The sequence below is a fragment of the Bombyx mori genome, chromosome 5, assembly GCF_030269925.1.
Source record: "Bombyx mori chromosome 5, ASM3026992v2".
NCBI classification, from domain to species: domain Eukaryota; kingdom Metazoa; phylum Arthropoda; class Insecta; order Lepidoptera; family Bombycidae; genus Bombyx; species Bombyx mori.
Window position 1 is genome coordinate 5,830,889 of NC_085111.1, and position 17,000 is coordinate 5,847,888.

Sequence of the window (17,000 nt, forward strand, 5' to 3'; positions counted from 1 at the left end):
ATTTATAAGACGGAATAATTCAAAGTAATTTTCCAAATACTTCAAGACGTGTCAACAACCTAATCATTTATATACGTATCAAGAAACAATTACGATACAACAAAATTTCCAACGTTAGTTTATTTAGTTAGCCTAATCAATTAATACCTTATCCAGAATCATCACTATGGAAAAATTTGTTTGTTGTTTGCCCACTGAGTTTCTCGCCGGATCTTCTCAGTGGGTCGCGATTCCGATCCGATGGTAGATTCAGCTAAGCACTGCTGTTGCTAGGACTAGTGTTAGCATATTCGCTCAAGTTGAGCCCGTGAGCTCACCTACCCGCCCGAACAGAGCTGGAATAGCCTATTAAGCTACCCGTGAATAAGTAGGTGAAAAAGCGGCGGGTTTTTTACATTAGATTTAGAATTATATTTATTGTGATGTTTCTACTACTACGAATGAGTCACATTCAATGATTAACACGATGATGATATATCAGAAACTAATCTACGGAATTATTAAAAATCGTTACGCAAGCAAAAAAGTATTATCGTATGTACCTAATTAACTCGATAAAATTTTAAATAACATCACACTGACAGAATGATATTGAACCCTCGTACTAATATTAAGAACTAATAATAACAATGACACTAGAGTAAAGCAGTCGAAAGTAAATTAAAATTAACACAAATTGCTCCTAATATTATATGCATAATTTTTTTTATTTTTTTTTATTGCTTAGATGGATGGATAAGCTCACAGCCCACCTGGTGTTAAGTGTTTACTGGAGCCCATAGACATCTACAACGTAAATGCGCCACCCACCTTGAGACATAAGTTCTAAGGTCTCAGGTATAGTTACAACAGCTGCCCCACTCTTCAAACCGAAATGCATTACTGCTTCACGGCAAAAATAAGCAGGGTGGTGGTACCTACCCGCGCGGACTCACAAGAGGTCCTACCACCAGTAACATTAAAAGTAAAATAAAAGTAAATTAAAATTAACACAAATTGCTCTAATCTTATATGTATAAAGAGCATTCTTTAAATTCCAGCGTTCTTTCTATTCAGTATCTAATACCATCAAAACACCCTCATAATTACCGAATTTCTTTGAAAACAGTTTCCGGTCCGGAACACTTGGAAAGCTGAAGAAATTAAGAAAAATTAACCTTCCGTAAGGTATTACCGCTTTCGGTGCCCCGAACCGGCACGTACAAAATTATGTGAAGCCATGACAATTTTTTTCCTACATCCCACAGGAAGCGAGAAGCCAACGTGATTTATATAATGAATAAAAATGCTTTTCTACAAAGCACCCATTTTTCGAAGACGCTGCTGCAATTAACCAATTTGATGGCCTTTTAAAAATTAATGGCTTTGTAATTTTTACATTCTAATTATGTTGGGAGCTTATCGAGGTTCGCTTCTAATTATGTTTCGGAGTAGTTAACGAAAAACATCCAATTCTACTCAGTTACAACAGCAACAACTACAGCTATTTAACAGAGAATCTAAAATACGCATTCGAACGCGGCTAGTGTTCTCATTATAGACGCGTCATCGATTTAATTCGATATCGCAAGAAGACAACGGTATATATTCAAATGAGCACGCAATCGGCTCCGAGCGGTCGGTCTAATCGCAGTAACATCCCTACACAACAAATTAACGTTAGAATCGGAGCGATCTGTGAATTACAAGTGTAAATAATCTCGAGGACGCCCAACCACCACCGTGGGCCGGGCTTGTGTAGAAAAAAAAAAAAAGAAACTCGTTAAAATAGCGGCTTAAAAAGAAAAGCGCTGAAACGGGAAGGCTCGGGTGGTATCGGTTTTTCACGACGCGGGCGTTTCGCTGGGCGGGGCCCGAGCGTCAGTACCGCGCCGCCGGTCGGCCAGGACGAACGTGTCGGCGGTTTATTGTCCGTTAACCGGCCCCGTGCACATGTTGAGTGATTTTTCGGCATGTTGATTTAGACGTGATTGACAAGATGGACTTTCAGAGTGCAATGGAGACGTTTGCGGAAGCGTGGGCAGCCGCCAATACAGTCAAGTCGGAGGTGCCGAGCGATCTTTCACAGGTAATTTTGAAGTTTCATAAATGTTTTTATTGCAATAGAATGGAAACAAATGCACTTCTTTAAAAATAATCGCTTTGATGTAGGGTATCCTTGAAAAATTATCAAAACGTATGACGTATATATTATGTAGCAAATCAGCACTTAATTAGCCCGCGAAGTAGCGGCACAGCTCCATCAGCTTTCTTTCTCAGAAAATCACGACGTAAATAAGACTGAACATAATTAGTTTTTTTTGAGATCAATATCGCAAAAGGTACTAAGTTACGAAATTCTAAGAATACACGACCTTAATAGTTTATTTGTTTCATATTAAAATTTTCATATTTTATGAGTTACGTAATAATGTGAAAATTTTTGATTTGACGTATAAGTATAACAGTAATATAATATGAATGTATGTACTGAAAATTATATCACATTTGAATGGGTTGTGTGATTTATTGGGCTATTTATTTTATACTTTTCAGTTGGGCATAAGTTCGGCTTAAGCAAAATAGTTTAAGATAATAGGTAGGTAGCTGTTTTTTGCGTGTCACTAGAGAGATGAAATATAGCCAACTGACTTACTATACAAAAGATACGGTCAGGCGGTGTTTGTAGTATAAGAAAACACCATTTTTATACCAACGTATTGTTCTATAATAGATAATTCTATCTGATTTCATATTTCATTCCGATATCGCATTCACTATTGCATTTTTTTTATCAAAAATTAGTCTGATTAATTAGCATAATTCGTTTCTGCAGAAACAAGAAAAATAAAGAGATAACAAAAGATCGGAATGAAATTATAAAATATTACAAACGTACATACTTGTCTGTATAATTCAGATATTATAGAACAATATATTAGTATAAAAATCGAATTTCATATTCAACTATACAATAATTCGATCGCCAAATACTTAAATTAATCTTCAAAATACATATTTCACCGCAACTGCAATCTGGGAGATTTTGCTGCTTAAAATATTTTGAGAATTAAATAAATATTTTGTTTTGTTACTTTTTTTTTCTTTCTATAAATCAATAAAAGATTTGTGTCGTAGGTATGTTTCTTCAGAAACTTTTTCAATTATTATAAATGGCTTCATTGCTGTCCGCTTTATGACACCAATAGTCAAATATTTGTTTAGTGTAATAAAATTCGGGTTCAGTGTTAAACGGTTACCAACCTTTCTTGGGGAAATAATATTATGGCTTTGGCTTTTTTGTTTTCATTTTTGGTTTTAGCATAATGCAATCATTATTTTGAAGTTAGCGAGAAATCCATTAACAATTATGAATGAAACAAAATTTTAGGATAAGCCTGACAGAAACAAGTTAAAATTATGGATCACGGATCAACGAATTCACGGAGCACCAATAACTTAGACGCAGACTTCAACAAAATTGACAGTCAAAAAAATTTAATCTAAATCTGAAGTTTTAAGTAATTAATCCTACTCTCAAAAGAAAAACGTGATTGGATTAAGGCCCAAATTGTATGAAAATCAAACTAATTCTAACTTTAGTGGATTTTTTGCCCATCTATCAGCTAGTAGCCTCAAGGGGCTATTCTGGTTTCACCAAAACTGATGAGCGAGCTTTCGGAGCTCAGCTTGAGAATTTACCAACATCTGGCTTGGCAAGTGCTCTTGCTAAACTTCGCTGTATCTACTGCTCAATCGTAACCAACTGAAAAGGCTTAGCGAGAAACTCAGCGTGTTGTGTCTATGAGTCCTTCGTGGTAAAGTTCGCCCGCTGAGTTTCTCGCCGGATCTTCTCAGTGGGTCGCGTTTCCAATCCGGTGGTAGATTCTGCGAAGCACTGCTCTTGCTAGGGCCAGTGTTAGCAACACCTCTTGGTTTGAGCCACGAGAGCACAGCTACACGCTAGGGCAACGCTGATATAGTCTTTCAAGGCTATCAGCATAGGTTGGGAAAAAAAGTATTGTAAAGTTACAGGGGTACATCGTCCATAACAGTTAACAGGCTGGACTGGTGCGATTTGAGATTCCCCTCCTGGAAAAATGAGGTGGCACTCGCGTTGTGATGTTAATGGGTTCCAATGAACACTTCACACCAAGCGGGCTCGTCCCGTGACTAGGGCAATAAATAAAACAACTTTACATTTATCTTCTTTTTTTTTGCGGTCTAGCCTACATTATCCCCCTCATTATGGACATATTTTAACCGTCATTAATAGCTTTCCTTATACTATCTAAAATATCTTTCGACAAGCTAATATTATTACAATTCTTTTGTTAATTAAATATCAACAATTAACGTACTGTTTCGTTCGTCACAGATGAAAGTTATGCATAGAGGCAAAGTTCATTTTTGTTATAAGTTCCCCAAATTATGATTTGTTCAAATCAGGAATCAGCGTCATGCGTACTATTTACTATGTGCGTAAGTATTAATTCACCTACTCCTATTCTGGCGTACTCATTTATCATACGAACATTACGTCTAAGACTATGTAGGTATATGCAGAACATAAGAAATATCAAAAACCTTTTTATGTTTGTTATTTATGTAACAATATTGTTAATTAACTGGCTGTATTAACAATCAATGAATGACATATGTACGTATATCCAGGGATTTATAATCGAGAAACTATTTAAATTAATAATAATTGTACTTTTTTTTTTCTATTTTTATTAGAGAGGAAAAGGCTAGCGGCTTTAAGCTTTTGAGGCCTCAGAATTAATCGTCACTGAACAATAGAAAGTTAATAAACGAAACAATTTATGAAAAATTATACTATTTTTACTTAAATACTAATTGATACGCGTCTCTTCGTAATTGGAAAAAAATACGACATGGTTATATACTTTTTGTTAAGCGTACACATACGATTATATATAATATGAATTCTTCTTCGATCTTGCGACATGGTTTGAAAGTCTCAATTACGTAGGTACTATCTCTCCAACCTTCAATGATTTATTTGCGGCAGAACTAGATATTATAAGGAAGTGTGGACGGTGTGGAGCCAATCATTGCGCTAAAACGTTCAAAGCAAGCAAGAATCTATCAATTTTAAATCATACTGGTGGTAGGACCTCTTGTGAGTCCGCGTGGGTAGGTACCACCGCCCTGCCTATTTCTGTCGTGAAGCAGTCATGCGTTTCGGTTTGAAGGGTGGTGCAGCCGATGTACTATACTGAGACCTTAGAACTCATATCACAAGGTAGGTGGCGGGCATTTATGTTGGACATGTCTATGGGCTTCAGTAATTACTTAACATCAGGTGGGCCGTAAGCTGGTTCACTCAGATATGGAATAAAAAATAAATAAATTAAAAATATATAAATACAAATTTGTTCAAACTGTTTTCAATATATGCAAAGGTTGGCGTGAACGCTTTCATCCGATATGATCAGTTTAATTATTGTCTAAGTTACATGGTTTTCAAACAAATAATTACCGCATATGTATTTTTCTTGATGGAATTTACATTGTTCATATTTTCATTTTAAAGTCAGTCTGCAAAAGTGCAGAATAAAACTTATAATTAACGCTATCTGTCGGCTATAGTAGTCACTTGGTATTAATATACGAGATGGCGTTCTACTATTATAAAATGTCAATAAAAATCGCATAGATAGCTTATTTATTTAATTGATAACTTTACAACTTTAACTTTGACGAATCAGAATTGTTTTGAAAACTCGTGGTTCTCAACATTCTAAATACTCACTCAGGCTTACTCACTAAAACTAAAAACGAACTCATTAATAATAATACAAAAAATCTTTCGAAATTCAAATTCACTAAAAATAACAACCGAGGTAAAAACTCGCAAAATAGTAGACACTTAGAAATGTATGTATATCATCCACAAATAATTTTTCAAAAACATTTTCCGTGTTAGGGATTGATCGACTCGGGTCGATTTCCTGTCTTACAAATTGTCTCTCAAAGGCCAATCAACCAACATAAAGTATTGTTTAATTATCGAACTAGAATCAACATTTCAAATTATCACTATTATAGTAAGCGGCAAGTGTTGTGTAAATATTATAATTATGATTTAGATAGGACTGACGATCGCTGGAGAAGGGTTCTTGAGTAAAGACGGTATAAAGGGAATCGTAACGGGGGACGCTTGCTGGCTAGGTGGTGCGATGACCTTCGAAAGGTGGTCGGCAGTAGAGCCGAAGACCGAGCTCAGTGGTGTGGCTTATGCCCAGCTGTGGACGACTGTGGGCTGATCATGATGATGATAATGACGATGATGATGATAATGATTTAGAAGAAAAATATATTTTGTGGAGATTGGTGTACATTAACATTGTTTATAAGAAGACGATAGATAAAACAACTTGATTTATGTCGCACTAACTTATGAATATATTAGATGTAATGATTAGATTGATCCTATAACTAAAGGTATTTTTCTGATTATAGATCCATCTCCACATAATATACTTTTGAATTCTATGTGACTATTTTTATGATGATAAATAACAATAGTGAACGAATTAAATGCAAATGCATTGGTTTAGTTAAAGAGATTTTTTTTAAAAGAAAGAAAGGAGATTGTATGTTTTAGAAAAATAATTATTGTGCTGTTGGAAGATAAAAAAAATAGGAACAAGATAAATAGAAGTTATGACGTAATATTGCATCGAACAAAACTTGTGACATTTGTCCCCGTTAAAATATCTATACAAGGTATACAAAATCTAATATCGATTTTATTCAATTACATTTATGTAACACGTGGAATTATTTCTCATAATGTCACGTAATTAATTGAAAAACGTTGGATTTTTGCTAACGACAGCAACCTTCGTCATTATTATGTGAATACTGCGTTATTATCTCGCCGTGTGACTTATTGTAATACTTAATAGCAAATTTAGTTTCTCTATATAAACATATTAATGTCGTAAAACAGTGCTAAAAATTTAATCGAAGCTAGCTTCTATTACATTTTATCTCATCTAACTTAAAACAGTTTTTGTACGGAATTTAAAATCTTTGATTTTTTTTGTATCATCCTCAAATTGTTTTTAGAAAGTTTTATCTGTATAATCTGGTTTAATTTTACTATTTAGATTAACGCTAGGTACGTGTGTGTAATTTTTTAACGATATAACAAGTTAATAGAATAAAAAAAAAAAATTTTTATATATAGGTACATTTATAAATAATGAGAATAACATCTTAGATTGTTGATGAAAAGAAAAAAGGAATTGAGTCATGTTCTTATTATTTACACGGTCCTTCCTATCTTTAGTGAAATAGAATAATAATTTTACATAACGATGTATGTTCACAGGCAATTTAAGAACCGCTTATGTCTTATCCCAACACGATTAAGAAACTGTAGAAGTAATGTCTGTCACTAAAGATATTTACAAAATAGCTGACGATAATTCAGTGTTTTTGTGTACCTTACTTACAACGAGCTCATCAATATTACATTTCTTGTTTATCTGTTCGAGTTTAGGTGCATCACACGGAAAAGCACTTCTTTGTTTACTTCCTATTTACCTTATATACAAAAATTGACGAAAACCAAAGATGTAAGAACAAGAATTATTTTCCTACCTATGCTGATAGCCTTGAGAGACTATACCAGCTTCTCCTTGTAGGTGAGCTCACGGGGCTCAAACCGGGTGTGTTGCTAACACTGGCCCTAGCAAGAACAGTGCTTCGCAGAATCTACCACCGGATCGGAAACGCGACCCACTGAGAAGATCCGGCGAGAAACTCAGTGGGCTGTGTCTATGGGTTAATTCACTCATCGAGTCCTTCGTCGTGAGCGACGGGTTTGACGAGGACGGTAACCGGTGCTTGTGGTATCTAAAAGCACCGTTAATGGATCGGGAGGATCCGTAATGACGTGCTTAGGGCGACGTCGACTGATTACGATTCGGTCTACAGGATAAGAATAAGACTGCATTTTTCACAACCATGGTCAATCAATATGAGCTACATAATAATATGAACTACGTCGGCTAGCGAGTCTACAACTCACCCAGGGTTCAGTTATTACCGGAGCCTATACAACTAACAAAAAAAAAATTTTTTTGTAGATGTTTTGTTCTTTGTTCATACATTTGTTTTCCTAGGACTTGCTCACTATGTATGGTTATGTATGTTTTGCATTCCAGTTCATCTTTTAATTTAATTTTTGTTCTTGTTTCTTGTTTTTATTGTAATTTATTATTTAAGTCTGTGCACACGCACCGACATAGCCTAAAATCTCTCAATAAACCAATGTGAAAGGGGGGTGACTGAAAATCAGCGGTGTTCGATGCATCCACTTTGAATGCAAATTATTTATTAATAATCTAAATCTGTGTGAAAGGTTTTTTTTATTCCTTAGATGGGCGGACGAGCTCACAGCCCACCTGGTGTTAAGTGGTTACTGGAGCCCATAGACATCCACAACGTAAATGCACCAACCCACCTTGAGATATAAGTTCAAGTATAGTTATAACGGCTGCCCCACCCTTCAAACCGAAACGCATTACTGCTTCACGGCAGAAATACGCAGGGCGGTTGTACCCACCCGCGCGGACTCACAAGAGGTCCTACCACCAGTAAGAGGTGACACCTGAAGCCAGTCTCAATCAAAATGTAAAAACAGTCTCATGCTTCAAAACGAAATGCCAATGACCACTTTGCGGCAGAAATAAGGCACGATCTTGATACTTACTAGTGCGTGCTTACATAAGACCTAACGCAAGTAAAAAGTACAATTATACTATTTATTCTTATAATCACATTTAAATGTCTGTATATACATAGTATCTTTATTAATATTTAAATTTTCTAAGTCAAAATGCATTAGAATTCAAGATGGGCCATAAGACGGTTTATCTATTAACATATATTGTACCTTCAAAAAATTCTACTTGAACACGGAAAATCATCAAAAATAAATACGGACATTAGCTAGTTTTCGTTTCAAATCAAATTTGCGGTTATAGTTGCATTAGCGTTGGAATCTGGTCTAACAGATTTTTTTGTACTTATTGTCTATAATTAGATTTTGTAACTGTCCACTCGTTACGTAATCGTTTTGTGATTAATTGTAATCGTAACTGCTTTTCGTGAAGAAGTAATCTATATAATTACAAAGCTCTACAATTTTTTCTCAACAACAGTTTTCGGATTTGTATTATTATCGTGAAAATATAATCACTTATTAATTGTGTTTTTTTTAAATTGTTGTTTCATACATTTTTTATTGACTTTAGAATCAGATTTCCAATAAAATCAAATATAATAATGTTCGTGTTTGTAACAATGAAAATCATTAATACACGATTTTAATTAATTTATATTTAAACTGTATAGTGGAATTTTATGTGGTCGTTGTTTGATACGCATGGAGTACTGATAACGGTTATAGATTGTGTAACATAGCACTCACATTCGTTAACAATTTAACATGATGTTCCTGATTTTTTTCCCTACGAGCCGCTTCTAATACTTTGCTAGTCCCTGTCTGATGTAATCGACATTGTCCCACGACACGTGGTCCATCTTGATTGCCGATGTACTTTCCCTAGATTGGGCCAACAATTCTATTAGAGCCGTAACTAAGGTCAAGAGTAGATTAGAATAAGATAACAAAACAAATATTCATCAAATTGCATTTTGTATTGCATATGACCTTATTAAAACTGTTCTTCTATCTGATCTAATATACCCTAAGAAGGAAAGAGTCTGGAGGTGGGTAATACAGGACTTTGAACCTAGCACAGACTTCAGCCCTTTCAATGCAAAACAAAATTAATTCTAATTGTACATACTTTAAATACCTTTTTAAGAGAGAAATAATTAAATATTATTATTATGTTATTCGCTTAAGTTAGTTCAGTATTTACTGTTCTTTCGATTACGATTCTTAGTTACGTGGTCTCTTTACATACAAAATGAGTTGAGACTACTTGGGATAGAAGATAAGAAATTGTCCGTTTCTGTTTTCCGTGTTAGCGCAAGATACCGAATTCACATTTCGTTAACGTTTTTCCTCAATGACATAACACGAAAACCACTTATCGAATGTCGCTTGACATCTTCAATTACGACTCGAAAAATAAAATACAAAATGAATAAAGAAATTACTGCATCGAACCTCAGCCACGTAATATCCGTAGTCATTAAACCGTGTCTGTAATAATCGATCAAATGTATTGGAATTTGACTTTTACCGATTAAAACGATAGCGGCGTTTATAAATATACGTTTGGTGAGCTAATCCATTATCGCGGATTATTGTATATGGCGATAACTCAAATATATTACCTACGTATTGTTGTTATCGCAAAGTACGAACTCAGTTCGAACTAACTCCGATAAAATCGTGCCATGATTGATTTTTTCTTTCAAATCAAATTCTTTCGCTTATATAACGTCGGTAAAAGCGTCAAGAACTTCTCGAATGTGATCAACTAAAATATCATGCTCGTTAATAAGTCTTTATGAATACATTTCGGTTAGATAATGAGCTCGAAGTCGGTCTGACTGATATTTTAAACGATCTCACCAGTGTTTATCTCCTTTAGTCACTATATGCACATTGCTTATTGTGATAGTCGCGTCCATTTAAGCCGCGGAGACGAACCGATCCCGTTCACCGTTACTGATTGTCTATGATGACTTAGACGTTTCGAAATCGAAATAAAAAAGGGTATAAGCACAATTACGTCTGTAGATAGCCACATAGAAAGTGGGCGCGTGCCGTAGCTGTTACAAAAAGCGTTGAGAAGCTTTAGTAGTTAAATAATCCGTGCAATTAGACACGTACGGCGTGTCAGGTGAAATATTCCGTGGTTCAATTTGCGTTCGACTCCGTCACAATGCTTAGATATAAACCTAATTACGGCGCCACACGCTGCCGCTCTCTTTCGAGTGAGCACCACCGGACGGACGACTAAACGTTTGTAATACATTTCATAGGAGCTTTTGTCGGAAAATGGTATGTAATAATTTCATTTGTCGTCCACTACCACCCTTTGTCATACCGTATTGAGCGTTCGTTTTCGATAAGTTGCATGAAATTAATTTCACAATGTCAGAGAACGTTAAGGACCATAAGTTAAGTTGGTGTGTTGATTGGATATTTTTTTCCGGCGCTCGTAAAGTAGTGTAAGTGCATGTCTAACCGCGCGCGGCACGCGCTGCGCCTGCGCGGTAATAGGCTCCATCTCGCGGATAAAGCGGCGACACCGTTACCTTTCTCAAATCACGTACACTATTGTAATATCCAATCGCTCAGAAATGAGATTGCGGCTAACAAGTTATTTACATTGACGTTTTAATATCGACACCGCCTGAAAAAACTATTTAAAAACGTAATTATAATGTGGTGTTCGTAATAGCCACCGTACGTTCGGACATGCGGCCGCCTTTGTGACGCAGCTAAGCTACGAGATTAATTTTGGCGGTACAATGAACCAGTTTATAGTCAATAATACATGTCTTAATAAGTATCTGTTGCGATATTTGTTTGTCAATACCGATGTTTCGAAAGCGAACGCGCCGGTCGCTCGGGGCTGCCGGGCAGCGAAGATAGTATCTTTATTACGGGTCGCTTTTTTGGGGGAAAATGATTAACATACGGGATCGACGCGGACGGATAAGTAGGTAGTAGAGATTGACGAGACGACTCGGGGTCTGTGACCGGGGGATGCGGGGGTCCGGAGGACGGTGCGGGGCTGCGCAAAAGCCGCGGGGCAACATTGCGCGGCCGCAGCCAAAAACTAACCATAAATTACCGGCTACTTGCTGGACCGCTGACGACACGCGCTGTACTTTTTACTGTGCTCCCAATCCAGTTACTACGTAAACTTCTCACGGACGTGCACTCATTATAAGAATATCTCCAAATTGCTTCAAAAAACCTCGCGAAAATTATAAAGGGACGATATTTCGTGGAAAACATTTTTAGCGTGTTTTGTTTTATAAGCGCGGAGCGCTTTTGGGATTTTTATAAAATTAAAAACATCCAAATATTAAGAAAGTTTCAATTTGGAATATCATAAATGTTCCAGATGGAATAAATTTAACATCCTGGCGAGTTTTCTCATATTTAGCCAACGCATTGATCTGAGGATCGTCAATGCCAGAGGCGATCATGATATCGATTATATTTAACAATAATGGCCAAGTAGCCGGTGTTAATGCCCGACTCCGAGACCCTGAATAGCGATGCCACGCATTGACAAGGAATAATCGTTCGTAATCGTCTGGCTTTAGTGTAATAATTCAGAAAAAAATATTAAAATATTCACATCAGACAATGCCCGACTTTCACCAAGGGAAGACGTCCGTTATAGAGATAACGAAAATTTTTTTTTAATAAATTTAATAACATATCACGTTCGTGTGCAAATTTTTATCGAACGCACTTATTTGTGATAATCTGCGCGCGGGCAATTACTCGAAGCGCTCGAACACAGCTCCCTACAGCATTTATGTTATATGTAGATTTCGAAAACAACTATTTACGAGATATATGCTTATTAACTTAACAGAATCAACTCGGTTTTCAACGGAACTGTCTTGAGTAAGCTTGATTGATGACTTAAAAACTGTTTTGGTGAAGAGTTTATTTTACTCTTAACGAAAAACGATCGGAGGCATCGAGAATTCGTTGTCAATTTTCTTACGTTTTGCGTTTTGTATGACAAGTAATCGAAGCGTTCGAGGTCTAATAGGTAAGACTCCCCGTCCCCTTATATAAATGTCACGGTGTTCGAAAAGACTTTCGGAATATGTTACGGATAAGAATCGATAGCCACGGTTAAAGAGTATCGTGTAATATTTATACATTTGCGTAATTAGTGGCAGGCTGTGAGTACGCACGTGTCTGTTTCGACGCGCCATTTAGCTGCATATAATATATATCTGTCGTGAAACATACGTTTTATTTTGAACGGTAAGAGTGCCTTGAAATAATATAAATTGAAGCTTCGAACCCAATTTGTTATTGGTGGTAGGACCTTTTGTGAGTCCGCACGGGTAGGTACCACCACCCTGCCTATTTCTGCCGTAAAGCAGTAATGCGTTTCGGCTTGAAGGGTGGGGCAGCCGTTGTAACTATACTGAGACCTTAGAAATATGTCTCAAGGTGGGTAGCGGCATTTACGTTGTAGATATCTATGGACTCCGATAACCACATAACACCAGGTGGGCCGTGAGCTCGTCCACCCATCTATGCAGTAAATTAAAAAAGAACAGCTTTTAATAAAAAAAAAAATCGTAATAAACAATAACATACTACATCAGAAAATTTTGAAAAAAGGTCAGAGTATAAGGTGCGGTCGAACTGTAAATCAAAACGACTGGTTTTCTTTAAATTACATTCATATTTTGCTTTACGAAACACAGAGAATCTCACAAATAAATGTTAAGCCGTACATAAAATCGATTTTTATTACTGGATATGACCAGACCTTGCCCTTAGTTCAGAAACATTACCACGTGAACCGCGCCACCCATCCCGAGGCTTGAAGTAGGATTCTCAATTGGATTATGTAACGGTGGTTACAACTATCACACATGAGCGTATGATTGATTTGCAGCAGTGATGGGCAAGATAGTAATACTTATCCGTGCTGACATCAATATGTGCAAATTATTTCAAGCAATCATCTACTTTAGTGTGGTTTTATAATAAACTAGCCGAACGCCCCCGCTTCGCTGGGCATTTAAAATCAACATCACTATTTATTGTCATTATTATTAGGGCGTCCAACACTCATATAAATATTAGCCTATCCATTAAGTACATGTATTTTATACATGGATACCAAGTTTCAAGTCAATCGGATGCATGGTTCAGTAGTTATAACGGAACATCCGTAAAAACCACTGTAGATTTATATATTAGTATAGACTAGATTTCCACCCGCAGCTTTCCGTGTACTAAGATAGACACACACAAAATCTTTGGTGTGTTAGTGTTTAAAAATGTAATCGGAGACACAGACAGCCATTTAACAACTCTGATTTATACTGTTGAGTGAAGAAAAAGCCGCTGTTTCCAATCTAACAATTAGTACGGTGTAATTCCTTAATTTCTAAAATATTTTACAGTAAACAAGAATGTAATTCAATAGAATAAAAACGAATAAATAGCGAAGTTTGACCATTGTCCAAAACATTATTAAAAGTTACATCATCGAAGTGTGACGAATTAGTTAGTTAGTATTCGTTTGTATCCATTACTTAATCCCCTGAAAATGAAAGGTGTGTTCGCATTCGGCCATTCGATTATTTGCTTACCGTAATTGAAATGACACGGCACGTTTAAACAACAATGCTTTATTATTTAGTCCGAATTGATTAATAAATAACATAAGACCAAGTTTACGAAACTATTTTTAGGGTTCCGTTCGATTGCGGAACCACTTTGTGTATTAAAATTTATGTCAGTTTAGAATTAGGGAGTGATCGTGGGCTATAACGATATAATATGAAGTGAGTTAGGTAATTGAGAACGGATAACAAGATTAATAGTTGCAATAATATTGGTACATGGTATGTTCACGATTGACCTCCACGGTGAAGGAGTAACATCGTGTAATAAAAATCAAACCTGCAAAATTATAATTTGCGTAATTACTGGTGGTAGGACCTCTTGTGAGTCCGCACGGGTAGGTACCGCCGCCCTGCCTATTTCTGCTGTGAAGCAGTAATGCGTTCCGGTTTTAAGGGTGGGGCAGCCGTTGTAACTATACTGAGACTATCTCAAGGTGGGTGGCGCAATTACGTTATAGATGTCCATGGGCTCCAGTAACTACTTAACACCAGGTGGGCTGTGAGTTCGTCCAAGCATCTAAGCAACAACATAAAAAAACATTCGTTTTATTCATCGACCACCCCTATTTATTATTCAGGTCTAAAATTCAGTAATTGAAATTCAAGCAATGAAATCTATTTAATGATTGAAAACGATGGCAACAAACAGAAACAAAGGAAAGTTCAAAGCACGAATTATGTTCTTAGCAGCCCTTGAAATCTCAGTCGAACCCTTCCAACAAATTCTGTGTAAGACGCGTGAGGGAATGCATGTCGCCAAGTTTGCGGCGGACTAATAAGGATCATCTCACACCTGAGGAGTGCAATTAATAATGGACGAATAGGAGCTTAGTGTTCGTGGGATTTCGGCAAACACAAGTGATTACATCTTACGTATAGAAGGATTTTGTTAGATCGGTTGTGATATCCTCCATACGTGATGTCATAAGAGATCACTCAACAGAACTTTTCATTTTGCAAGCTATTTTCAGTCACGATAGTTTTAATAAAATGAATTACTATTTATCTGAATACACTTTGATTGTCTGTTCACGGTCAAAGCATTTCCTAATACTCACTTGTACATTCACAAAAAAAAAAAAACTATGTAAACAGATTTAAAACGGAATTTTATTGTGTCATTCATGTGGCCTTCCTCAAAATCGACCCTAATGTGTACTTTAAATTTAAGCACGTTTACTAATGTACTTGAAACATCTAATTATTCAAGATAACGACGGAATTTGTGTGTACCATTACAAAAGCAATATTCTGAAATGTTTAATAACTCTCCAAAAAAGCTGGTCTTTGGTTGAAAACTGTAATCGGCGGAATCGTGAGCACGCGAGGGGCAGCGCTGCGGGGTGTCGTTGGCGGATCAAGTCGAGAAACTGCCAAAAACTGGCCCTCGCGCCTTAACCTTGAATGGTTTAGCCCTCTGGACACGAGCAAATAGCTGACGTGGTCCGCGCCTGCTGTGTCTTGCATACGCAATGCATCAGCAATCGATAAAAGGTGGGATGGAGTCGATGATAAATTTTTTTCAAATAAGTTTTCACCTTTGCTTCATACCAAATGTCTGACTTGTTAGTTGCATTTGCATAGCAGTAAAGTACATAATAATATTTCCTTTCGTTTATACAATGAGTGTTTGGACCTTTTAATTTGTAAAGCATAACTTGGGTACAAAGAACAGTTACAATATTTCTTTTTTCTTATCGATTGGTATAAATTAATGGATTTAGGACTATTGTCCTAAATCGGGTGACACAATAAATATTATATGAAGCAATTAAGTAAAAATATTGACTAGTTTCGAAAAAGAAAATACATATAGCGTCTCCACGGCATTCCATATTCGAGTCGGTAATGAAGTATTTCGTATTTGCCTCATTTTTTATTTTTTGTTGATTCGATTACGCGAACGCGATCTCCGTCATCGTTCCCGCCGAAATTCGGGAGCTTCGAACCGTCCGAGCTTTATTAATTATTGATCGGCGATAAGTATAGTAAAGAAAAGATTTATTGATATTGTTATGTCTTTGTTTTTAGTTTTGTTGCGCTTAATACGAAGATTCCGATTTTGATTCTCTTGCTTTTAGATTGTTGGGAATATTTATTACTGCGCACCTGCCTTACTAGATGTCAAGATTGGTAATATATGCAGAAGAACAGGATATATTATAATTAGAGGAATGATATGTAGTAATTGCAGAATTTGAATAGGAATTAGCTGTATGTTGGTTATTGATGATGATCATTATTACCAAAATGTGATGATATTAACACGAACTAACATTTTTTTTTTTTTATTTGGCACTCACTTTATATTAGTATTCAATACTCGGCTTAACAATATTTTTAGTAAAATTCATACTGTCTAGCTCACAATATCTTTTTTATCTACATATATTATTGTTACTATCTGTTTATTTAAAATTCAATGTTCGCTTAAATTTTTGTTAGTTTTTTCGTGACCTAAGTTATACGCGCGACTGTAATGAAATTTGGTACAGTTATTATTGGCCATAGTACCAACATATACTTACGATAGGTTGCGCGCGTGTAGTTTCAAGAAATCGATATATAATTTTCATACAATAATCGATTTTAAATATAATTTAAGTTAAACAAAACACTATGTGAATCGAAATGATTTTTTCCCTACTAAA

At 36.1% G+C, this 17,000-nt stretch overlaps 1 protein-coding gene across 1 annotated transcript in view; it reads left to right on the forward strand.

The window, feature by feature from the left end:
• Positions 1–1,614: 1,614 nt before the first annotated feature.
• LOC101738767 (homeobox protein dve-1) overlaps positions 1,615–17,000 on the forward strand; it is a 133,669-nt gene continuing 118,283 nt past the window's right edge. Inside the window, exon 1 of the mRNA XM_004932383.5 lies at positions 1,615–2,068. Within this exon, the coding sequence (XP_004932440.1) occupies positions 1,979–2,068 (90 nt within the window). The 5' untranslated portion in view covers positions 1,615–1,978. The remainder of the gene's footprint in view (positions 2,069–17,000) is intronic.